General features: G+C 45.6%; 1 protein-coding gene and 1 non-coding gene across 2 annotated transcripts in view; one reads left to right on the forward strand and one right to left on the reverse strand.

The window, feature by feature from the left end:
* Window positions 1-13,873: 13,873 nt before the first annotated feature.
* LOC124789822 (cuticle protein 21-like) overlaps window positions 13,874-26,049 on the reverse strand; it is a 37,469-nt gene continuing 25,293 nt past the window's right edge. The window contains exon 2 of the mRNA XM_047257306.1: window positions 13,874-14,847. Coding sequence (XP_047113262.1) covers window positions 14,095-14,847 — 753 coding nt within the window. The 3' untranslated portion in view covers window positions 13,874-14,094. The remainder of the gene's footprint in view (window positions 14,848-26,049) is intronic.
* Trnat-ugu lies at window positions 15,399-15,472 on the forward strand. Its single transcript has one exon. It is a non-coding gene; the product is annotated as a tRNA-Thr (tRNA).

Here is a 26,049-nt window from a genome sequence, read left to right on the forward strand (position 1 = left end):
CTGCTAGAATAGCTACCTTTTCTCCCTGCTAGAATAGCTACAGTTGGTTAAATTACAGGCCCATATCATTAACGTCGATATGCAGCAGGATTTTAGAACATGTATTGTGTTCGAACGTAGTGAATTACCTCGAAGAAAACGATCTATTGGCACGTAGTCACCATGGGTTTAGAAATCATCGTTCTTGTGAAACACAACTAGCTCTTTATTCAGATGAAGTTCAAAAATGGTTCAAATGGCTCTGAGCACTATGGGACTTGTAGCAGCACAAACACAACTAAACATTTGGGGGGAACCATACAAAATCGTGACAGAGAAAATTAAGAGCACACTGGTTCTGGGAACGCTGCGACAGGAGGATGGTGAGATGACTAAGGGCTGGAGACGCACAGCGGAGTTCCTGCTGAGCAAACTCCTGCCCGACGACATCGCAGACACAGACACACCACAACATGCAGCACTGAGACGCGAAGTAGACACAGTATACACCACACCAACCGTCACCTGTTCATTTGCGCAGGAAGAAGTGGCGACGGCGATCTCAGAACTCAAAAACAAAAAGGCGCCTGGACCGGATAGTATCCACTCTGAGGTACTGAAACAAATTGCACCGTAGATCACCCCGTTTCTCACAACGTTGTTAAACGATGCATTAAGGCTGGGCCGTGTGCCTGCAATGTCGAAGACCTCGAAGGCGGTTATCATCAAAAAGGCTCCAGACAAAGACCCATCAGACCCCAAGTCATACAGATCAATTTGCCTTGTCAATACACTCGGTAAAGAACAAGAAAAACTACTCTGCAAAAGACTACAAGCACACCGAACACTACGGGGACTGACACCACACCAATATGGCTTCAGGGAAGGGAAATCTATAGACGACGCAATTAACAGAGCACTCCAAATAGTACACGACACACCCTCCAAATACACACTTGCAATTATCATAGACGTCCCAGGTGCCTTCGACAACCTCTGGTGGCCGGCATTGTTCAAGAGGCTCAGACACCTGCAGGTACCGGAGTCTCTGTATAATAGTTTCATGGACTACTGCAGAGACAGAACGGTCGTTTGGCAAATGGACAACCAGAAAGTGATTAAACGAATTACAAAAGGCTGTCCACAAGGGTCGATCTGCGGCCCCATCTTCTGGGACATAGTTATAGAACCGCTCCTGCAGTTACTAGAGGAGCACATCTTGACAGATGGAGCTGTCGCTTATGCTGATGATCTACTCGTCGTAGTTTCAGCAAATAACCGTGCCCAGCTAGAAGAAAGAGCCAATGGAACACTTAGGACAATAACCCAATGGTGCACAGATAATAAATTAAAGATAGCAGGAAACAAAACAACTTATACATTGCTAAAGGGTATCCTGCGTAGGAACCCAATAGTCAAAATCGGGGACACAAACATTAAAAGACTAGCAGTCACACGCTATCTAGGAGTATACATTGATGAACGATTGAACTTCCACGAACACATGCGAATATTCACAAACAAAGCAGAAAAGATACTACACAAACTGGCTAGGCTAAATTCGGAACAATTCAGACTACCCCTGTCAGTGACACGAACATACCATTGCGCCCTCTTCGAGTCAGTACTATGCTTTGCTGCCAGTACGTGGGCCCACAGGTTAAATCTCTCAACCAACAGAACCATTGTACGTCGAGGCCAAAGAAGTGTTCTACTTCGACTAACAGGAGCATTCAACACAACATCAAATGACGCACTATGTGTCGTCATGGGAATTTTCCCCATAGATATCACCATCAGGTACCGCGCAGCAATGTACTGGCTTAGGATGGGGAGAATAGACCAGGTTCGGCAGATCACTGGTGTACCGAATGAGACAACACGCCAACTCAGAGCATGGCGAGTGGATACCTGGCAGAGCGAGTGGGCCAACAGCGATAAGGGCCGCCGTGTATACAACTTCTTCCCTGACATCCGGGAAAGACTAAAACTAAAACATATTGATCCCAGCCGCGGTATGGTACATTTCATCACAGGACATGGCCCTTATCCCACGCACCTGTACCGCGTGAGTCTGCAGCAGACTAATAGATGCACATGCGGGGAAGAAGGTTCCCCTGAACATACTGTCTTCTTCTGCGGACAACGCACGAACATAAGACAGACAGTACACATAAATCGCCTGAACACACAGAACGAACTACATGCCATAATACGCGACCCGGAAAGATGGACTGAACTCAACAAACTAACGGACGAAATCTCGAAGATCCAACAAATAGAATACTTGCGCAACAGACCCTACCGAAGGCAAGTCGGTCCAAACAGACGTCACGGTGCCCAGGGGGACACAGATATGATTAGCACCACGAGTGATGAAGAAGAAACAGATACAGACCAGGGCACCAACACAGATATTGAAGCGTCCAGCGCGGATGATCCATAGTGTCAACCAAGTCAAATTCAAAGAACAGAGTGGAACAACCGACAAGTTACACACAATCCTAAAAACAGATTGCATCTTATATATAAATAGTTAACAGCATCTCCATGTCCAATAAGAGCTTAAAGCTAGGTACCTCTTCAAGGGACCTACGCCTTCCGTTAGGAGGCAGCGCACAGTCTGTATGGAAGGATCTTAATTGTGGTCCCTCTCTTTTGAGCCCAACCCGACGGATACCTATGGTAGATCGGGGAAAACCACCGCTCAGGCTGTGTTGCTGGCGGGGCCGGAAGGTGCTAACTGCCACACCACGTATCATTGTAAGTCTCATTGGCTCAGTGTGAACTGTTTGTACAACCAACCCACACAGCCTGTACCTCAACCTCCACCATACTAAGAACTTCTCCTCTGAAGCTTAAAGTTGGGCACCTCTTCAAGGGACCTACGCCCCCCTGGTAAGAGGCGGCGCACGTCCTGGATGGAAGGATCTTAATTGTGGTTCCTCTCTTTTGAGCCCAACCCGACGGATACCTATGGTAGATTGGGGAAAACCACCGTTCAGGTCGTGTTGTCGGCGGGGCCGGGAGGTGCTTGCGCCTGATGTACTCTACTAGGAGCCTTGTAGGCTCAACACAAACCGTTAGCGTCATTACCTTATTACTTTTACCACGAGTACCCTTTCATTAGCAACTTTGAGCCAAGCACAAAATCAGTTACCTCTCTACTGTATATCGTAAATAGTTTAGCAGGCTGGACATGGAGGTCTTAGTCTTAGTTTCTAGCTTTAACGTACCCTAATATCTTCTAGTTAAGGTAGTTTTTAGGATGGTAAATGTTAAAGGCATGGTGAGCAACGGCCAGCATCTTGAAGGTCATTCCAAGACCCGGGCCGCTGCCCACAACCAGGTGACGGGCAATATTATACCTATAACTTCTCTATTCAGTTCTCTTCCTTCCTTCTTTCTAAATATTTAATTTCGTTTTGTTTATTAATATCTTACTTGATGTTGTATTAGTTATAAGTTTTTCTAATGCTCCACAAAAAAAAGATATCAAATGGATCTAAACAGAGCCCGCCTCCACGTTGCGGGACACGGGCAACGGTGTGAGTGGGGACGGGAGCCGGTGTGGTGTTACTTTCAGTCACTGCGGACCCCGGACCCAGTCACAGCGGCTAAGTGGCAATATACGACCCACCATAAGAAATTAGACGGTGGGTCATAAAATATAAGCAGCTAGTGAAAAAAAAAGTGTACCACACAAGCGGCTCGTAGTGACATTGCGTGCTTATGGAATATCGTCTCAGTTATGTGACTGGATCTGTGATTTCCTGTCAGAGAGGTCACAGTTCTTAGTAACTGACGGGAAGTCATCGACTAAAACAGAAGGGATTTCTGGCGTTCCCCAAGGTAGCGTTATAGGCCCTTTGCTGTGCCTTATCTATATAAATGATTTGGGAGACAATCTGAGCAGCCGTCTTCGGTTGTTTGCAGATGACGCTGTCGTTTATCGAGCAATAAACCATCAGGAAACTGCAAAACGATATAGAAAAGATATCTGAATGGTGCGAAAAGTGGGCGGTTGACACTAAATAACGAAAAGTGTGAGGTCATCCACATGAGTGCTAAAAGGAACTCGTTAAGCTTCGGTTACACGATAAATCAGTCTAATGTAATAGCCGTAAATTCAACTAAATACCTAGGAATTACAATTACGAACAATTTAAATTGGAAGGAACACATAGAAAATGTTGTGGGGAAGGCTAACCAAAGACTGCGTTTCATTGGCAGGACACTTAGAACATGTAACAGACCTACTAAGGAGACTGCCTACACTACGCTTGTCCGTCCTCTTTTAGAATACTGTTGCGCGCTGTGGGATCCTTACCAGATAGGACTGACTGAGTACATGGAAAAAGTTCAAAGAAAGACAGCACGTTTTGTACTGTCGCGAAATATGGGAGAGAGTGTCACAGAAATGATACAGGATTTGGGATGGACATCATTAAAAGGCGTTTTTCGTTGCGACGGAATCTTCTCACGAAATTCCAATCACCAACTTTCTCCTCCGAATGCGAAAATATTTTGTTGAGACCGACTTACATAGGGAGGAACGATCACAAAGATAAAATAAGAGAAATCAGAGCTCGTACGGAAAGATATAGGTGTTCATTCTTCTCGTACGCTATACGAGATTGGAATAATAGAGAATTGTGAAGGTGGTTCGATGAACCCTCTGCCAGGTACTTAAATGTGATTTGCAGAATATCCATGTAGATGTAGATGTACATGTAGATGTTGTTCACCATCGGATGTGACTCGTGTGGTTTCGTACTTAAATTGATGGTTGCCATGGCAAGTCAACGTAAATTAGCTGCGCCATACGGAATTATGTCCGCCACAGCCCGGTTTCAGATGGTTATTGCTTGGCGGATTTGAGAGGCACTAGTTTAAACTGAGAGGCACGGGAAACTTAGCCTATAAAATATATTTCTGTTAATGGATGTAAATGTATGCGTCTATTCTGGTTGCTCTTACTATGGATGCAGCTGGTAATTAACATTGAGTCTGTAATTCTCCTTGTTTTCATTATTGCTGTTTTCTTTTTTTTACATTCTTTATCTCCCTGTTATAGAAGTGGTGTGCACTGCGCTACATTTCTCAGCCTCCCGTTACGTGGTGTCTGATGCCTGGGACTATTGGACGGATTTGAGTCCTGCTCCATTTCTTGTATTTTCATTCAACTAAACCGTTCAACCACACTTTTGCTGACGTTTCGACTGCATTAAGCAACTTAATATTTAAACATTAATATTTATGGTTAATAAATCTGTGCTTCCTACGAATGCTGCTTGTTTGAGGCCTAGTCCTTCCACTTACTCACAGCTGAGCTTATGTTACACGCTTCAGTTCTACTACCGCCGGCCGGAGTGGCCGAGCGGTTCTAGGCGCTACAGTCTGGAACCGCGCGACGGCTACGGTCGCAGGTTCGAATCCTGCCTCGGGCATGGATGTGTGTGATGTCCTTAGGTTAGTTAGGTTTAAGTAGTTCTAAGTTCTACTGCCGAAATATCAAAACTTATTTACTACCATAGTGTTCCATTTCGTAATCTAATTCGCTCAGCAACGCCTGATTTTATTCCATTACATTCCATTACCATCATTTTACTTTTGTTATTATTTCGAGAAACTACTGAGGTGGGGATCAAAATTAATGGGCAGAAGATAGATATGCTACGTTATGCAGATGATATTGCGATAGTCACGGAGACAAAAGAAGATCTAGAGGAAGTCCTCAGAACAATGGAAAAAATTCTATGCAATCAGTATTGAATGAGAATAAACAAGAAAAAGACTAAAGTGATGGTATGCAGTACATCAGCAGAATATGAAACTCTGAGAATGAGAATTGGAAGAGAGGAGCTGGAAGTGATAGCGGAATTTGCTTACCTGGGAAGCAAAATCACAAGAGATGTTAGAAGCCAGAAAGGAATTGCGACCAGAATACAAAAGGCCAAAATTGCATTTAATCGAAGAAGGAACTTATTCACCAGCAACAACATCAGTCTGAAAATAAGGAAACTTATCATGAAAGGTTTCGTTTGGAGTGTGACCCTATACGGATGTGAAACTTGGACAATTGGAAGAGAAGAGAGAAGACGGCTAAAGGCCCTGCAGATGTGGTGCTAAAGAAGGATGATGAAGATCAGCTGGAGAGACAATGTAACAAATGGAGAGGTGCTTTAGAAGAGTACAGGAAACCAGATCTCTGTGGAGGCATATCCAAACAAGAAGAGACAAACTTGTGGGCACAACAACATCATTGGAACAATAGCAGAAGGAGCTATTGAGGGAAGGAATCAGCGGGGGCGACCAAGCATATCATACATGCAACAGATCATGAGTGACGTTGGATGTAACACATACGTGGAAATGAAGTGGAAGGCAGACAGAAGAGAGGAATGGCGGTCTGCTGCAAACCAACCTCAGGGTTGAACACCAAAAGAAGAACCTCTTTTCAAGAGACTGTCGATTCCGTTCAATCGCTCTTCAAAGACATCTGCTGTCTCTGAAAGAATTACAGTGTGTGCCGATTGCCTGTAGATTTTAAATCTTCTACTGGGAATTGTCGGTACGAGCAGAATCCATTGGCGTGGAGAGAGACGACTGGGTGCCGGCAGCGGCGCGCACGCAGAGGGCAGTCGTGGCTTGTGATGAAGAAAATGCTGGTTGGAAACCGGTAGGCGATGCCTTTGAACAGTGGGGCTTGAAACTGTCTGTCGCTGTGACAGATTTTACGCGGGATAGTACAAGATTGTGCGTTAAGGACTGTGGTGGTTGTTTAAAGAATACGGGAAGGTCGTGTGTTCAGCAACAGTGAATTATAAGTCACTGTATTGTGACGGCACCCTGCTTTTTATTAAGAGTGAACTGTGATGGAATTGCTTTCCGAATGATGGATGTTAACCGTAGTTATAGTCATGCTATGGGTAGTGAAATGCCTTATCGTTTCGGTCTGCTATGCAACCTGTAATTTGGAGTCTAATTCGTCGTACACTCTGTAATATCCAGTCGGCTCCGTGACAAATTTAAGCATCGTGTCTCTACTGTGGTATCTTTGAAGTGAAGTGTTAGTATGTCATTTGAGTTTAGCTAATGCATGCATCCCTTGAACGATCTGTCACATGAACATGTTGTCAAATGGCGTCGATCGGCTTTGAGCGAGTGGTGTATTTGGAAAACAAAGAAATATCCCCTGGAGCGGTTTTAGCAGAGGTGTGGTATGTCCGATGTAGTGTATTATTATTAGCTTAAGTGGTTTTACTTGATGGAGCATTAATGTGTAAGTCAAGTCAGCTGTGTGCATTGCAGGTTGCTTCCTGTGAGGCCTAACGAGATTCTTCTTCTTCCGTATCCTGATGCACCAATTATATCTTCCCTTCCCAGTAATTAGCAACGTAGGTTGCTTTGTCATTGACTTTCAAAATATCGTCTTTAGTGCATGTTATAGAGATATCTGGGCAAATCGATAGGTGGTCCAAGTCCTGTATTGCTCCGCATTCACACCTATCGCTATCACTGTAGCCCCATTTAAATAGGTTTGATTTGCACCAAGTTACTCCAGTGCGGGTTTAATGACCTCCAAGTTGTAAAAGGTAGTTGAAATCCTGCAGATCCCTCCTCAAGTAGTTCCATTGTGGAGTGTGGCACCATTTCTTCCCAAAGAGATAGCCATCTTGCGACGGGCTTGGTGGCGAGTTCTTCAGTAGTTTCCATGAAACTCCTGCGGGATTTCAGCCGGACACGTTGTCTTCGGTGCATATGCATCGGGTGTCGAGGATCATTCTTTTGTTTTGATCTTTCGATCTCGGCGGCTACTTGTCTGCGGATAGTGGGTGGTGGTATGCCTATGATGGGATAAATTTTGTCTTTGGGAGTTGGTTTGAGGCATCCTGTGGCAATACGTGGCGTCTACGTCGCCGTAGACGTCAACTTGCTTAGTGTGAGCAGAGTTCCTCCAAACTGGCGCCGCGTATTCCGCTGCTGAGATACTCGGCGCCAGACCCGTGGTGCGCAAAACGTGTGGTCGAGCTCTCCACGATGAACCTGTTAGGTTCCGCAGTATGTTGTTCCTGGCGCAGACCTTTTTTTAGTGTTGTGACAGTGCTGCTTAAATGTAAGCGCTCTGTCCAATGTTACTCCCAGGTATTTTGGGCTGTTTGTATGCTTCAGCTCTTCCCCTTGCCACATGACTCGGAGTTTCCGTTTGGCTTGTTTGTTCCTAAGATGGAAGGCCGATACTTGAGATTTACTAGGGTTTGGTTTGAGATTATTGCCTTCGTAATAGGTAGCACGTTCTGTTAAGGCTCCTGTGAGATTCTCCTCCACTTGTTCAAAGGTTTTATCCTGTGTGGCCACTGCTGCATCATCAGCATAAATGAACATTCGTGTCTGGTGGCTGATGGGAAGATCATTGGTATAGATGTTAAATAATATTGGAGCCAAGACACTACCTTGTGCAAGTCCATTTTTCTGTGTCCTCCATCGGCTGTTTTTAGATTGTAAAGTTACATAGTAGCGTCTGTTCTGTAGCATGCATTGCACGAACATAGAAAGGGTGTAGTCCTTAGTGACATTATACACATTCTGGGTAAGCAACTTATGGTTAACTGTGTCATATGCGGCACTGAGATCCAGGAATGCGACCCCAGTTACTTCTCCTCTCTGACAGCCGTCTTCGATGTACTGTGTGAGATTAAGGATTTGGCCACAGCCTGATTTTCCTGGTCGAAATCCAACTTGTTCGTTAATGAGGGCTTTGTCCACATATTCAGCACTTTAAATACATGACAAAGCAGTGAGACAGGCCGGAAATTTTTAGCTTAGCTGGGTCTTTCCCTGGTTTTAGCAACGCAACAACTCGAGATTTCTTCCACAGTTTAGGAATTTGCATTGTTATAATACAGTTATTCATTAGCTCTAGGATCCATGCTTGTACGCTCGGTCCAAAATGTTTAATTTGCTCAGATCTCAGATCGTCGAGGCCAGCGGCCTTATTCTTTTTCAAATCGTTGATGGCGTCTTGTAGCTCCTGAATGAAGAACGGGCGAGCTAGGAAGCTAATCTCCTCGTTAAATTTTCTTCTGATTTTGCCATTTCTGATCTTTCTTTTAGTTTTTCCGTTCATGAGCAGTTGGTGAGCTATCTGATCAGGTGTAACTTCACTGTAATTTGGCTGTGGTTCTGTTGGGTCGTTGTTGAGACTTTTGACCAGTTTACTTCCCATGCCTTCCTACTGCTGTGCTTCATGTCCGTCTCTTGTAGGAGGTTGCACCACTTTTCCTTTCTCGCTTCGGAGATACCAGACATCAGTACCTCACCTGCCTGGATCGTTTCCTCTGAGAGGGGGTCCTTATTGTAGAGTTCTTCATACTTTTCAGAGCTTCCTTGCTGCTACCATTGAGTCCAGCAATATACTGAGTGCGACACCCTCTAGGTATGCTCCGTCGAGAGATTTTCTTGACGAGGTCTATAAAAGTTTCATATGATTGGTTTAATTTCCAAGATTTCCTCATCAAGGTCCTCTGTGAAGAGTTCCCAATGAGCTTTTTTGAAGTTTAAGCGTCTCTTGAAGGGCATTACATCTGATTTGATTACTGCCGTAATGCAGCAAGTTATTGCTCTGTATTGCGATCTTGGAATTGGGTCCTCGATTTGCTTTACAGTTTGCAGGGATACCTTCTCGGAGACAAAGATGTTATCTGGATTATATCCTCGTTTCCATCTTCCGCTGTTAAGTGATGCAGGCAACTTTGGGTCATGTATTAATTTCAGTTTAGCCTGGTCTGCCCAGATCTCCAGCATTTCGCCATCGTCATTTGTCTCTTTATAGCCCCATGCGAGACCGTGACAGTTAAAATCTCCTAGTACAACTTTAATGTTTTTTGAATGGGAATTTCCAGGCTCCGTAAATTTGAACCTCGCACTGGGTGGTTTGTACACGGATGTTACAGTACATAAATTTAGCTCAATAGTTAAAATTTCTATATTTTCTTCGCAGGTCAAAGCACAGGAGCATACGTCTAAGTACGGTTTCACAAATATAGCACTTCCGTACCTTTCGTGTGGCCTCTCAAGAACTAATTTCATGCCCTGTATTTTTGGTCTATGGCTAGTTGGTGCTCTGTGTGTTTGTTGTAACACTAAAACATCACAGTTGTTTCGTTTGTATATGTCACATAGTAAAATTTCTTTATTTACAGATAAGCCTTCAATATTGCAGGAAGTTGTCACTACTGACGGCCTTGATAAAGGCCTTTTTGGGGCGCTTCGGAGAGATGTTTTGGCATCTTTGGTTTTGGTGCTCCGGTGTATGCAGGATTGGCCGACTAAGTCGTTTCCAGGGGACGCCCGATTGCTTGTTGTTCGTGTGGTGAACGCAATCTTCGTGGTGGCTACATCTACATCTACATCTACATCTATACTCCGCGAGCCACCTTACGGTGTGTGGCGGAGGGTACTTATTGTACCACTATCTGATCCCCCCTTCCCTGTTCCATTCACGAATTGTGCGTGGGAAGAACGACTGCTTGTAAGTCTCCGTATTTGCTCTAATTTCTCGGATCTTTTCGTTGTGATCATTACGCGAGATATATGTGGGCGGTAGTAATATGTTGCCCATCTCTTCCCGGAATGTGCTCTCTCGTAATTTCGATAATAAACCTCTCCGTATTGCGTAACGCCTTTCTTGAAGTGTCCGCCACTGGAGCTTGTTCAGCATCTCCGTAACGCTCTCGCGCTGACTAAATGTCCCCATGACGAATCGCGCTGCTTTTCGCTGGATCATGTCTATCTCTTCTATTAATCCAACCTGGTAAGGGTCCCATACTGATGAGCAATACTCAAGAATCGGACGAACAAGCGTTTTGTAAGCTACTTCTTTCGTCGATGAGTCACACTTTCTTAGAATTCTTCCTATGAATCTCAACCTGGCGCCTGCTTTTCCCACTATTTGTTTTATGTGATCATTCCACTTCAGATCGCTCCGGATAGTAACTCCTAAGTATTTTACGGTCGTTACCGCTTCCAATGATTTACCACCTATGGCATAATCGTACTGGAATGGATTTCTGCCCCTATGTATGCGCATTATATTACATTTATCTACGTTTAGGGAAAGCTGCCAGCTGTCGCACCATGCATTAATCCTCTGCAGGTCCTCCTGGAGTACGTACGAGTCTTCTGATGTTGCTACTTTCTTGTAGACAACCGTGTCATCTGCAAATAGCCTCACGGAGCTACCGATGTTGTCAACTAAGTCATTTATGTATATTGTAAACAATAAAGGTCCTATCACGCTTCCCTGCGGTACTCCCGAAATTACCTCTACATCTGCAGATTTTGAACCGTTAAGAATGACATGTTGTGTTCTTTCTTCTAGGAAATCCTGAATCCAATCACAAACCTGGTCCGATATTCCGTAAGCTCGTATTTTTTTCACTAAACGTAAGTGCGGAACCGTATCAAATGCCTTCCTGAAGTCCAGGAATACGGCATCAATCTGCTCGCCAGTGTCTACGGCACTGTGAATTTCTTGGGCAAATAGGGCGAGCTGAGTTTCACATGATCTCTGTTTGCGGAATCCATGTTGGTTATGATGAAGGAGATTTGTATTATCTAAGAACGTCATAATACGAGAACACAAAACATGTTCCATTATTCTACAACAGATTGACGTAAGCGAAATAGGCCTATAAGTATTCGCATCTGATTTATGACCCTTCTTGAAAATGGGAACGACCTGCGCTTTCTTCCAGTCGCTAGGTACTTTACGTTCTTCCAGCGATCTACGATAAATTGCTGATAGAAAGGGGGCAAGTTCTTTAGCATAATCACTGTAGAATCTTAAGGGTATCTCGTCTGGTCCGGATGCTTTTCCGCTACTAAGTGATAGCAGTTGTTTTTCAATTCCGATATCGTTTATGTCAATATTTTCCATTTTGGCGTCCGTGCGACGGCTGAAGTCAGGGACCGTGTTACGATTTTCCGCAGTGAAACAGTTTCGGAACACTGAATTCAGTATTTCTGCCTTTCTTCGGTCGTCCTCTGTTTCGGTGCCATCGTGGTCAACGAGTGACTGAATAGGGGATTTAGATCCGCTTACCGATTTTACATATGACCAAAACTTTTTAGGGTTCTTGTTTAGATTGTTTGCCAATGTTTTATGTTCGAATTCGTTGAATGCTTCTCTCATTGCTTTCTTTACGCTCTTTTTCGCTTCGTTCAGCTTTTCCTTATCAGCTATGATTCGACTACTCTTAAACCTATGATGAAGCTTTCTTTGTTTCCGTAGTACCTTTCGTACATGATTGTTATACCACGGTGGATCTTTCCCCTCGCTTTGGACCTTAGTCGGTACGAACTTATCTAAGGCGTACTGGACGATGTTTCTGAATTTTTTCCATTTTTGTTCCACATCCTCTTCCTCAGAAATGAACGTTTGATGGTGGTCACTCAGATATTCTGCGATTTGTGCCCTATCACTCTTGTTAAGCAAATATATTTTCCTTCCTTTCTTGGCATTTCTTATTATACTTGTAGTCATTGATGCAACCACTGACTTATGATCACTGATACCCTCTTCTACATTCACGGAGTCGAAAAGGCTCCTGCAGTGTCCCCCCTAATGAGATTATTATGTGGTATTAATAAGAGTTCTTTCGCAGGTGCTATTTAATGTAATCTACCTTGTCATGTTAATAGACGGCCCAAGATAGAGACGCCGCAGAGTGTGCTTTGTATCTGTTCAAAATGGTTACTGTTGGGCCACGTTTGAGGTGTAGAGATTTTAGAACCTTAAAATACAGTAAATTTACATTTCAATATAATCTTTTAAAGTCTTTTAAAAAGACAAACATAAAAATGTGATATAAAATTACCCTGTTGTAATTAGGTGAGGCTATTGTGTTTTTTACGAAGATTGCGGGCAAAATAAACGATGGGTTTAGCAAAGAATTCTTAATGCATTGTGAATGTCACAAATACTAATCAAGATACTGGGATGTTCTTGTAAAATAAATGTGTACTGTAAGCGCAGATTGTGTGTGAATTGGCCCTGCCAACCAAGTAATTCTTCCTAGTTGTGTTGTAAGTAGGCTGTTTAGGTTTTTATGTTGGTAACTCCATGTAGCGCTCTATATGAAAATCACTGACTGTGCTGTGTGCAGTCTGTGGCTGGTCGGCATTGTTGGAATTTGCTATTGTAGTGTTGGGCAGTTGGCTGTTAACAGCGCGTAGCATAGTGCAGTTGGAGGTAGGCCGCCAGCAGTGGTGGATGTGACGAGAGAAATGGCAGATTTTTGAGAGTGGATGATCTGGACGTGCGTCCATCAGAGACAGTAAATTTTTAAGACTGGATGTCATGAACTGATATATATATATGTATATGATGACTTTGGAACATTATTAAGGTAAATACATTGTTTGTTCTCTATATCAAAATCTTTCATTTGCTAACTATGCCTATCAGTAGTTAGTGCCTTCAGTAGTTAGAATCTTTTATTTAGCTGGTAGTATTGGCGCTCGCTGTATTGCAGTAGTTTGAGTAACGAAGATTTTTGTGAGGTAAGTGATTCATGAAAGGTGTAGGTTATTGTTAGTAAGGGCCATTCTTTTGTAGAGATTTTTGAAAGTCAGATTGCGTTGCGCTAAAAATATTATGTGTCAGTTTAGTGTTGATCAAAATAAGCGAAGAGAGAAATGTCTGACTACGTTCAATTCTGCTCAGCTGTTTGAAAATCAAATAATGTGAGGAGTTTATCAACACAATCATTCATAAATGTTTCTAAGGGGACGTTTCAGTGTTAGTAGTTTGTTTTGAGGGTGGTTTGATTTCATGCTGGTGCATCAAGTGGTACTGGCAAACCTCAAATATTTGTGAATAAAGAAGAAATATTGTGGGATCTGTTTATTTCCTGTACAGTATACATACTTGTAGTCATAAATACGAGTCTTTGCCATAGTCGTCATTGAGATACAGTTGCAAGTATACGTTGTGAAGATACGGTACAACAGAAGCGAACCCACTGCTGAAGGAAGAGGAGAAGTGTGAAAGCTGTAGGTTTTCGTAATGGCTAACTCGCAGACTAGGAGCCCGCAGCGAAGTTTGCGCGTTCAGCCGAAGAGTGCCGCCGCCTTGGCTTGCAGGTGGGCGACGGCGTCAGCGGCGCGGGCGGCGGCCACTTCGGGGGTGTCCAGCGGCACTCCCGAGGGTCCTATCACGAGGTTGGCGTAGCTGGTAGCAGAGGGTGGGCGTGCGGGGGCGGCGCGGCCGGTGGCAGCGGAGGCGGGCGGTGCGGGGGCGGTTCGGGCGGCCTGCTGGCCGTCCCGCGCCTCGGGGGCGGCGGCCGGGGGCGCGGGGGTGGCGGCGGCGGCGAGGGCGGCGGAGCGCGCGGCGGCGTCCGCCACGAAGGCGGCGTGGGCGGCGCGCGCCCGCATCACCTCGGGCGTGTCCTCCACGGGCCGCGCGGTGGCGGTCGGTAGGTTGGTGGCGGCGACGCGAAAGCCGTTCACGGGGTCGGAGACGTACTGCGCCGTCTGCAGCACGCCGTTGGCGTCCACGTAGGAGTAGCCGCCGGACACGGAACCGTCGAAGGCCCGAGTCTCGGACTTGGCCGACGGCCCGCCCTGGTAGCCGTAGCTGTACTGGCCCAGCTCGTCCTGCGCGTGGAACTGTGACGTCAGCGCGACGGGCGCGGCGCCAGGGAAGACGACGCCGGCGGGCGCCGAGGCGGCGTAGGATACGGCGGGCAGCCCGGCCAGGCTGCAGGGCACGCCGGCGCAGCGGAAGGCGTCCAGCGGCGTCGCGCCGCCAGCCAGGAAGCCGGGGGAGGCGAGGCAGGCCGCCGTCACGGCGCTCAGCAGTACCTGCCGGGCGTACGTTTGCGTTCACATCGGGAACACTGCGCAGCAATATCGTTTTCCTCTCCTTCCTGGACCAGCGTTATTGCGTCGCTAATTGTATAATTGATGGCTAACTGAAACCCTCAGCTGCCGACAGGTGTTGTTATTATACCTCGATGTGGACAGCTGAAAATGCGTGCTCCGACCGGGACTCGAACCCAGGATCTCCTGCTTCCATGGCAGACGCTCTATCCATCAGAGCCACCGAGGACACAGATGAATAGCGCGACTGCAGGGACTTATCCCTTGCACGCTTCCCGTGAGACTCACACTCCCAACTGTTCACAATTCTACCTATGTAATGTAGCTTACAGACATTTGCCCATTCACTCGTTACTCGCGCACGCTTTGGCGATTCCCGTAAGAGTTAGGGCAACCTGTGCGCATTCGCATGAATGGGCAAATGTCTATAAGGTACAATACATACTGTATGTAGAATTGTGGACAGTTGGGAATGTGAGTCTCACGGGAAGCGTGCAAGGGATAAGTCCCTGCAGTCGCGCTATTCATCTGTGTCCTCGGTGGCTCAGATGGATAGAGCGTCTGCTTTGTAAGCAGGAGATCCCGGGTTCGAGTCCCGGTCGGGGCTCACATTTTCAGCTGTCCACATCGAGGTATACCAACAACACCTGTCGGCAGCTGAGGGTTTCAGTTAGTCATCATTTATTCCAGGGAAAAGCTGCACGGTCATCTACAGTATCTGTTCTTTCGAGAACAGTTACTGTCTTCACATATATAATTGTATAATTCCCGTAGATACGCCACGGTGTATTACACAGAGGAAGTGCATCAGAGTACATGTGGAATGCATAACATTCATATCAAGGCTACGTGATACTTAAGAGCTCTGATGAACGCGCGCCAGTCAGTATGCAAAGACCGAAATCTGAAAGCGTACAAGGCAGAGAAACTTTCTAGAGCAAGCATTCGTTATGAAGTGCCTGATTTTACCGCCATCCTGGAAAGTTGTCGCACTCAAACTACACCACTGGCCATTAAAATTGCTACACCACGAAGATGACGTGCTACAGACGCGAAATTTAACCGACAGGAAGAAGATGCTGTGATATGCAAATGATTAGCTTTTCAAAGCATTCACACAAGGTTGGCGCCGGTGGCGACACCTACAACGTGCTGACATGAGGAAAGTTTCCAACCGATTTCTCATACACAAACAGCAGTTGACCGGCGTTGCCTGGAGAGACGTTGATGTGATGCCTCGTGTAAGGAGGAGAAATGCGTACCATCAGATTTCCGACTTTGATAAAGGTCGGATTGTAGCCTATCGCGACTGCGGTTTATCGTATCGCGACATTGCTGCTCGCGTTGGTCGAGATCCAATGACTGTTAGCAGGATATGGAATCGGTGGGTTCAGGAGGGTAATACGGAACGCCGTGCTGGATCCCAACGGCCTCGTATCACTAGCACTCGAGATGACAGGCATCTTATACGCATGGCTGTAACGGATCGTGCAGCCACGTCTCGATCCCTGAGTCAACAGACGGGGACGTTTGCAGGACAACAACCATATGCACGATCAGTTCGACGACGTTTGCAGCAGCATGGACTATCAGCTCGGAGACCCTTGACGCTGCATCACAGACAGGAGCGCCTGCGATGGTGTACTCAACGACGAACCTGGGTGCACGAATGGCAAAACGTCATTTTTTCGGATGAATCCAGGTTCTGTTTACAGCATAATGATGGTCACATCCGTGTTTGGCGACATCGACTGGTTACACGTCTCGGTCACCTCTTGTTCGCATTGACGGCACTTTGAGTAGTGGACGTTACATTTCTGATGTGTTACGACCCGTGGCTCTACTCTACATTCGATCCCTGCGAAACCCTACATTTCAGCAGGATATTGCACTACCGTATGTTGCAGGTCCTGTACGGGTCTTTCTGGATACAGAAAATGTTCGACTGCTGCCCTGGCCAGCACATTCTCCAGATATCTCACCAATTGAAAACGTTAGGTCAATGGTAGCCGAGCAACTGGCTCGTCACAATACACCAGTCACTACTCTTGATGAACTGTGGTATCGTGTTGAATCTGCATGGGCGGCTGTACTTGTACACGCCATCCAAACTCTGTTTGCTTCAATGCTCAGGCGCATCAAGGCCGTTATTACGGCCAGAGGTGGTTGTTCTGGGTACTGATTTCTCAGGATCTATGCACCCAAACTGCATGAAAATGTAAACACATGTCAGTTCTAGTAGAATATAATTGTCCAATGAATACACGTTTATCATCTGCATTTCATCTTAGTGTCACAATTTAATGGCCAGTAGTGTATACTGTACGAAATAAGAAAGAGAAAGCTCAGAAATATTTAACGTGGCGTGGAAGGTTTATCGTAAACAGAGGTAATGCATCAAAGAAGGGGGAGTGTTCGTAGCAATCGACGATGCCGCTGTCAAAGTGACGCTCTCTGGTGGCTTGTTCTCGCGACGTGGGGCGAGTGGTGGCTAGAGACGAATCCTATCTTTCGTGACAGCAAGCAAGTGCAGTGCGGAACTAGCCAGCAGCATGGGCCGCCTCTAGCGGTTGTGTGAGAATTTTTCTCGTTGTGTCGCGGAGGAGTGCAGACACGTATGTGAAAGATGTGATAGGTTCTCGATCGCACCGTTATGGGCACCAGAGTCCACTTCCATCTGTGCAGCGTTCTTTTAGGAGCGGAAGCTGTTTGTGTGTATCCTCAGTGTTTTGCGTGTTTGGTTATTAACAAGGGAAACTCCCCCATCGCACATTATCCCCCCTCTCCCCTCAGAATTAGTATTAAAATGATCCAGTGGATAGCCCGTCAAAAACTGAAGACAGATCAAACATGAAAACAGGAAGAAGGTGCACTGGACTGTGAGAAAAAGAAGCAAAATAGAAACAGTGAACAGTCCAAGCTCAAGATGTGCAACATCGAGCTAGGTGTCGGGGTTGCGTGGTCACGGTGTTGGACTGAAAATCGGTAGAACGGTGTTCAAATCTCTCTCGTGGCCCAAACACATTTTTTTTCACAAAATTATGAACTTCCCGCCTGCCGTGGTGGCCGAGCGGTTCTAGGCGCTGCAGTCTGGAACCGCGTGACAGCTACGGTCGCAGGTTCGAATCCTGCCTCGGGCATGGATGTGTGTGATGTCCTTAGGTTAGTTAAGCTTAAGTAGTTCTAAGTTCTAGGGGACTGATGACCTCAGATGTTAAGTCCCATAGTGCTCAGAGCCATGAACTTTCCGTACGCCCATTGACGTGTCTGTTCTCCTGCTGTAGTTGTGGCATCTGTCATACTATACATTGGTTATAGAATATGCGTGATATGGTAAGGCTATATTACCGTCGCAAGTAAATGCGATAAATAGTGGGAGCAGGTGAGATTGTGCATAGACCTCTCATAGAGATGAAAAAAAAAACACATATCTGTTGTCAATTATATTACAACAGAGTAAACCAAGAGACAAATCTTCCAAAACGGGATACGAGGATCATGACATGTGGTATTTGTGTGGAACAAGTAGGATGTCAATACGTCTGAAGGTCCCTTCTTTAATCCTCGCTGTCGCACAAGACACAGACACAAATTTGAATAGAGTGAACAGACACGTCAGTGACCGGACAGACAGTTCGTAATTTTGTGAGAAAGGGGCGCAAGGGAGATTTGAACACCTTCCCCTCTTCATATCGCAACACCGTGATCTCATGACAACGGAGTCCTAGCTATTCAAATTCGCTCGATGTTGTACACCTCGAGCGTGGGGCGTTCACTGTTTCTTTTTTGTCTCTTTTTTAACGGATCAGTACAACTTCTTCCTGTTTTCATGCTTGATCTGTGTTCAGTTTTTGACGGGCCACGGGGTGCGGCGGGAAATTTCCCTTGCAGATGTCATCGGTTGGAGTTGCTACATTCTACCAGCTGCAGTAAGTGTTCCTTGTTGTAGCCCTGGGTTTGCTGAGGACTGCATGGTTTCGCGGCGGGTTTAGTGTTTGTGTGTCTGTTCCTAGTTAGTTTTGTACCTCGAGTTCGAAATTCGTCTTGGCTCCTTCGTGTTTCCCTAATGTCGTGTAATTGTCGATTAGGACAGAGGAGTGTGTTTCAAATGCGAATAGTGTGCAGGGTTACAGGGTCAGTTAATATTTGTCGGTCGAACGCTGTCCATTTGCGTGCGTGAATTTCTAAGGGACCAAACTGCTGAGGTCATCGGTCCTTAGACTTACACACTACTTAAACTAACTTATGTTAAGAACAACGCGCACACCCATTCCCGAGTGAGGACTCGAACCTCTGGCGGGAGGGGCCTCACAATCAGTGACATGGCGCCTTAAACCGCGGGGTCGCTCGGCGCGGCCGCTATCCACCAGTCAACGTGTGTGTTCATGTTAGTTTAGGCACGACGTCTTGAGGAACTGTTTTCGGTTCTCTATGCAAGGTTTCGTTCGTGACATGCGGTTGCTAATGGGACAGCGACGTTCGCTGGACCTGGAGTTTAGGGCCTCTATACTTATTTGCCGATGCTTCGTACGGTCAGCTGTACTTACAGATGGTTTTCGGTTGCGCAAATTTGGTGTAATGAATTACTGCTTTCCTTAGTAGTGATTATTCGCTGCTCTAGTCACCCTAGTGATATGCAATGAACTCTGCACGGAGTTAGCTATTGTGCAGTTTCTGGAAAGGAAAGCGCATGCGTTGAATTGTACTCTCGGCTGTCACATGCCTAACTAACTTACGTACTGGTGCTGGCAAGGGCCATGTTCTAGATTTAGTAAGGTGGTCGTGTCATTTTGATTTTGTGTGTCACTGATGTGCATCTCAGAGAGAGCAAGTTACGTTACTGTTAAACATTCTTTGGTCTTGTCGTGGCACAGTGTTTGCCTCTGCCCAATCTGATACATTCTTAGTTGAAGTGTTCAAATGGTTCAAATGGCTCTAAGCACTATGGGACTTAACATCTGAGGTCACCAGTCCGCTAGACTTAGAACTACTTAAACCTAACTAACCTAAGGACATCACACACATCCATGCCCGAGGCAGGATTCGAACCTGTGACCGTAGCAGCAGCTCGGCTTCAGAGTGAAGCGCCTAGAACCTCTCGGCCTCAGCCAGCAGTTGAAGTGTGGTAGATGATGAACGTATTTAGAAATGTTGTGTGGATTTGTGATTACATCTGTTAAATGAAGAACGGACAGAAGGTTCAAAATCATGTACACATTGAAAGACGAAAGGAATATTCTTGAATAATGACATTATTTTTGAAGAGATGAAGTTGAGGTGAGACTGCGGCATTGCGCAGCTAGGAATGATTATTGTCAGCTAGTTAACTTGCTCAGAGCTGAGAGAAAGACAGCCACTTCCCTGAGTCATGCATTTGCATATTAATTGATTAAGCTGTATGATTTTTATAGAAATTCTGTGTTAACTTTGTACCCTTTTAAAATCATTGTTCACTTTGTGAAGCGTAGTGTTGTTCAGACCAGTGTAAAAATCACGTGAAGTATTACTCAGTCTTTTTGAATACATATTTCATTCTAAAATCGTAACATCGGCATATCATTTCATACGCCACTGTTTATCATTACGCATTACCACATACAACAATTTGAATATGTGTTTAGAAACAGAAGCTTAGCCGGTGTCTGCTTGCTATTTGCTGTTGTTCTTTCGATAAATCAGCAACAATATTGACAAGACGCGAGGTAAGTGGAAATTTTAATTAGGGCCAGACCATTGTTTCACTTCCGTTGCGCATTTAATACGAAATCAAGCTGCATTCATGTCAAATACAGTTCAGTTCATATCAGGTTCTGTAAAGTTGGGCTAAATTTCAGACAGAAATAAAATACAGAGAGCAACTGATAAGATGATGGTTACTAAACTTAATGAATCCATTAAGAGTACTACTAAAGTTTTTATGCGGTAAAGAGAAGCTGTTAGCATCGTACTAAGACAGTACATGGATATTATTTAGTTCCATTATGATGAAGTAAGGAGAATTATGGGCAAAGTTTAAACTGATTGCAGATCGCTCTCTGGAGAAGTATGTGAAAGTATGTGACGAGTAAGTGGCTTATGGACTAAAGAAACCCATCGCAGTTCAATAAAAAAAATGCAGAAAATGCTGCACTTGAGAGTGAAAAAAGAACGCCGAACTATCAATATACAAAAGTGAGTAGACATTCGTGTGTTAATAAAAGATCTATGCCCGAAGCATTCATCTTCCATCGTCTAACGTTAGCGACAGATCTTTCCGAGAATCCTACAAAATTATGGTCCTCCGTGTAATACACCACCGTTTGTGGAAATTGCAACACCAAGAAGGAAACGCATCAATTGAGTGTATTGCTCACAAAACCAGCCCTGGACAACGCGAGCTTTGTGAACAGGGGCCCTGTCGCCTGTCTTCTTGGAACACAGACGCACCATTTGGGAGCAAATATTGTAACATGGGTTGGATCTAACCAGCCAAAATAGTCACAAAGTCCTTGGCAGTAATGTGACCTAGCAAAATAACCGTCGAATCCGTGGAATACCGAGATATGGCTGCCCGAACCATCACGAACCCACGCCATGTTTTGCTCTTCGGATGTAAATTCGTCCAGAAGCTGAAAAAAGTGTGAAACAAGACTCATCCCATCAAATGAATTCGAAGTTTTATGGATCTGGCACCATGTTACGGGCATTCGAATCACTGATGAGTGGTTTTGTAATTCCAGCTCGCATGCAGTTTCCTGCTTATGGAGCTCCCTTCTTTTTGGTGTGGTGTTGACAGGGCTCGCGAGTGCGACATTCAGTTCTTCAGTAACTTTTGCAGCTGTCCTTCTCTTATTTTTCATGACATTCCTCTTCAATGACCGCCTGTCACAGTCTATCAACACACACTTTCGTTCGCGTTGTCACTTGCTGATGATGTTATTCCGCTTTTCTTGTATGCGGTATAAATTTTCGATACGACGGTTCTTGAAACACCATACACTTCGGCTCTCTTGGTCGCGGAAGCAGCCACCGCACGGGCAGTAAAAGCTTGCCCACTTTCGATTTCACTGAGCACTGACAGCTACACAAAACACTCTTCTGACCACGACTGACTCTTTCAATATACAGGGTGGTCGGAAATTCCCGTTACAAACTTCTAGAATATGTAGAGGGTAGTGAGTACATAACATTTTGAACAGGAAATGTCCGGAAACGCATCGTTTCCGTTCTACGACAGTTTCAATGCAAATGATTATCTCATCCACACCCACGTGAGGAATGTACTTACAAGGGAACCTCCCCATCGCACCCCCCTCAGATTTAGTTATAAGTTGGCGGAGTGGATAGACCTTGAGAAACTGAACACAGATAAATAAAGAAAACAGGAAGAAGTTGTGTGGAACTATGAAAAAAATAAGCAAAATATACAAACTGAGTAGTCCATGTGCAAGATAGGCAACATCAAGGACAATATGAGGTAGGCAGCGCCGTGGTCCCGTGGTTAGAGTGAGCAGCTGCGGAGCTCAAGTATGCCCTCGAGTGAAAAGTTTAATTTTTTATTTTCAGACAATTATCAAAGTTCAGACACTCACACATAATCAACTTCGCTCTCCAAAATTCCAGGACATGTTCAGATTTGCTTGGACATATGCAGGATTGGACGGCCTACACACGGAAAAATTTGAAAACGTTAAAAACATATGTTTTGACAGAGCATAGGGAAAGCTGTGCGACTGTGAAACTGTTGCATTCATTTGTTGAAGTTTATGTGACAAACTCTTATGTTTTATCACTTTTTTGGGAGTGATTATCACATCCACAAGAAAACCTAAATCGGGCAAGGTAGAAGAATCGTTTCACCATTCGCCAAGTGTACGAGTTAGGTGGGTCGACAACATATTCTTGTCATGTGACGCAGATGCCGTCACGAGTGTCATATAGAATATATCAAACGTGTTTTCCTGTGGAGGAATCGGTTGACCTATGACCTTGCGATCAAATGTTTTCGGTTCCCATCGGAAAGGCACGTCCTTTCGTCTACTAATCGCACGGTTTTGCGGTGCGGTCGAAAAACACAGACACTAAACTTATTACAGGGAACAGAGAAATCAATGCACGAACGGACAGATCATAAATTTGCGAAAATAAAGGAAGTAAACTTTTCACTCGAGGGAGGACTTGAACTAAAGACCTCTCGTTTCGCAGCTGCTCACGCTAACCACGGGACCACGGCGCTCCTAATCTCATAACGTCTTTGATGTTGCCTATCTTGCGCATGGACTACTCAGTTTGTATATTTTGCTTATTTTTTTTCATAGTTTCACACAACTTCTTCCTGTTTTCTCGATTGATCTATGTTCAGTTTTTCAAGGCCTATCCACTGTGCCAACTTATAACTAAATCTGAGGGGGTTGCGATGGGGAGGTTCCCTTGTTAGGCGTGACCCAGTACAATTGTTGCAATCCATTTGAAAAGAATACTGACTCGTTCCGTTATTACTTACGCATTTGCATTACTACTTACACCTTATGGTTTACATTAGTCGACAACAACAAGAACCCTGCATCTACGGCACCAGCCGCAACGTACCAATGCATTACAAAAGCGGCTCGATGTGTCGACCACCAATGTTGTTACACACATTGTACCTCCGAAGCATGTTCTGGCACACTCTCTCCATCCCGCCTGGTGTCTCTTCAATGTCTTGTGCAGCGGCCAGAACTCGTGCCAGCAGATCTTCCTCTGTCTCTACAGGTATCTCATAAATTAGGCTCTTCATACGACCCCACATGAAGTTAAGTCCGGCGATCGGTGCGGCCACGCGGTTGGACCACCACGGCCTATCCATCTTTCACCATACCGTCTGTTAAGATGTCTCCGGACAGCCAGTGAAAAGTGAGGTGGTGCTCCATCAGGCTGAAATCACATTTCCTGGCGGACATTCAATGGCACAGCTTCCAAGAACTGGTCCATTACGTGTCGTAGGAAGACTAACTATGCGGGACCCGTAAGCTTGGATGGAAGGACGTATGGTCCAATCACACGACCGTCCAGAATACCTGCCCACACGTTAATTCCAAACCTGTCTTGAAATCTCTGAACATGCGTGGCATGAGGGTTTTCGTCCGCCCAGACATGGCTATTTCGAGCATTCAGAACAAAATCCCTTGTGAACCTACATTCACCTGTGAAGAGAACTCGACGTGGAAACAGGGGCGCGTCGATGCAACGGTGCAGGAACCACGTGCAGAAGGAGACGCGTTGTGGAAAGTCTGCTGGATTCATAGCGTCTACCCTTTGTAAGTGGTACGGATGTAATTGTTGCTCGTGCAGGACTTCCAAGACGTTACTGTGACTAGCAGCCATTGCACGCGCAATTGTTCGTGGACTCGTTGACGGGCTATCTTAAAAAAAAAAAAAAAGTGTGTGAAATCTTATGGGACTTAACTGCTAAGGTCATCAGTCCCTAAGCTTACACATTACTTAACCTAAATTATCCTAAGGACACACACACACACCCATGCCCGAGGGAGGACTTGAACCTCCGCCGGGACCAGCCGCGCAGACCATGACTGCAGCGCCCCTGTCCGCTCGGCTAATCCCGCGCGGCGGCTATCTTCAATGCGTCGCAGTACACCGCGGCGTCGCCGTGGAGCACCAGTCCTGCCTCCTCACGGTGAAGGTACCCTTTTCTCGTAGCCGTTGTGTAACTTGGGCAAACAGTTTGTGCGATGGAGTGTGACGGTATCGGAAATGTTTATGATACACAGCCGACTAGCAGCTCTTCCGTTACCTCCAGCTTCGCCATACACAAGGAGCATGTCTGTGTATTCCGCAAACGTGTTCTGCATCATGTTTCCTCTATTGGTGATGCACAGGTATTGACTCGGTCTCACAGCAAAGCGGACAATAAGTGACATCATCTGGGGATCGTTTGACGTAGTACTCGTCACCGTGTCTACCCTGCTGCATACCAGGACAGGGAACTCTGAGACGTTTCTCTTGCCCTAAGCAGACGTTGACGAAGTACAAACCTGAACTGAAACTGTCGTAGAACGGAAACGATACGATTACGGACATGGGTTCCTATTCAAAATGTTCTGTACTCACTACCCTCTACATGTCCTAGAAGCTTGTAACGGGAATTTCCGACCTCCCTGTATTGAGGACATTGCACAGGTGCCGCCCGTGGCCAAGTACAACAGCGCAAGCCACAGGTTGGTTAATATCTGCATTTTTGTCCAAGCAAGCGTTTCTTGCCGTGTTTCTATTTTTTGCTCGAGCCCTGTCCATACTCCGCAAGCCACCACACGATGCATCTGAAGGACACCTTGTGCTCCTGGAAGTCATTCCCTTTCCTGTTCCACTTGCAAATCGAGCGAATTAAAATAACTGTCTATATGATTCCGTACGAGACCTAATTTCTTTTATCTGCCTTCGCGTTCCTTACGCCAGATATTTGTTGGTGACAGTAAGTTTGTTTTCCATTCTGTGGCAAAGGTTGGTTCTCTAAACTTTCTCAGTTGTGTTTCACGAAAAGGACGTCTTCTTCCCTCCAGCTATTCCCATGTCGACGTAGCATTTCCGTAATAGACGAGTGTTGATCGAATCTGCCGCAGCACGTTTCTGGAATGCTTCGATGTCTTCCTCACTCATGCAGTACAAATATTCTGAACGCGATAGATGAGGTACACGCTCCTAGAATTCTCTCATTTGAACTGAAGTCGACCACTCCACTTCGTTACGACTGGCTCCACATGCTCGTTACAATTTATGTCGCTTTGCGACGTTACGAAGAGGAGGAGATTAGTGTTTAATGTCCCGTCGAAAACGAGGTCGTTAGAAACGGAGCACAAGCTCGGATTAGGGGAGGACGGGGAAGAAAATCGACCGTGCCTTTCCAAAGGAACCATTCCGGCATTTCCTGAAGCGATTTAGGGAAATTATGGAGAACCGAAATGAGGATGGCCGGACGTGGGTTTCAACCGTCGTCCTCCTGAATGCGAGTCCATCGTGCTAACCACTGCGCCACCTCGCTCGCTGCAACGTTACGCCGAGACATTTAAAAGGTATGACTGTGTTAGGCAACACACCGCTAACACTGTGATCGACCATGACAGGATTGTTTCCTTACATGTCTTCATTAATTTATATTTTTCCACATGTAGAGCAAGCAGCTGTTCATCACACCAAATAGCATTTCTG

The sequence above is a fragment of the Schistocerca piceifrons genome, chromosome 3, assembly GCF_021461385.2.
Source record: "Schistocerca piceifrons isolate TAMUIC-IGC-003096 chromosome 3, iqSchPice1.1, whole genome shotgun sequence".
Taxonomy (NCBI): domain Eukaryota; kingdom Metazoa; phylum Arthropoda; class Insecta; order Orthoptera; family Acrididae; genus Schistocerca; species Schistocerca piceifrons.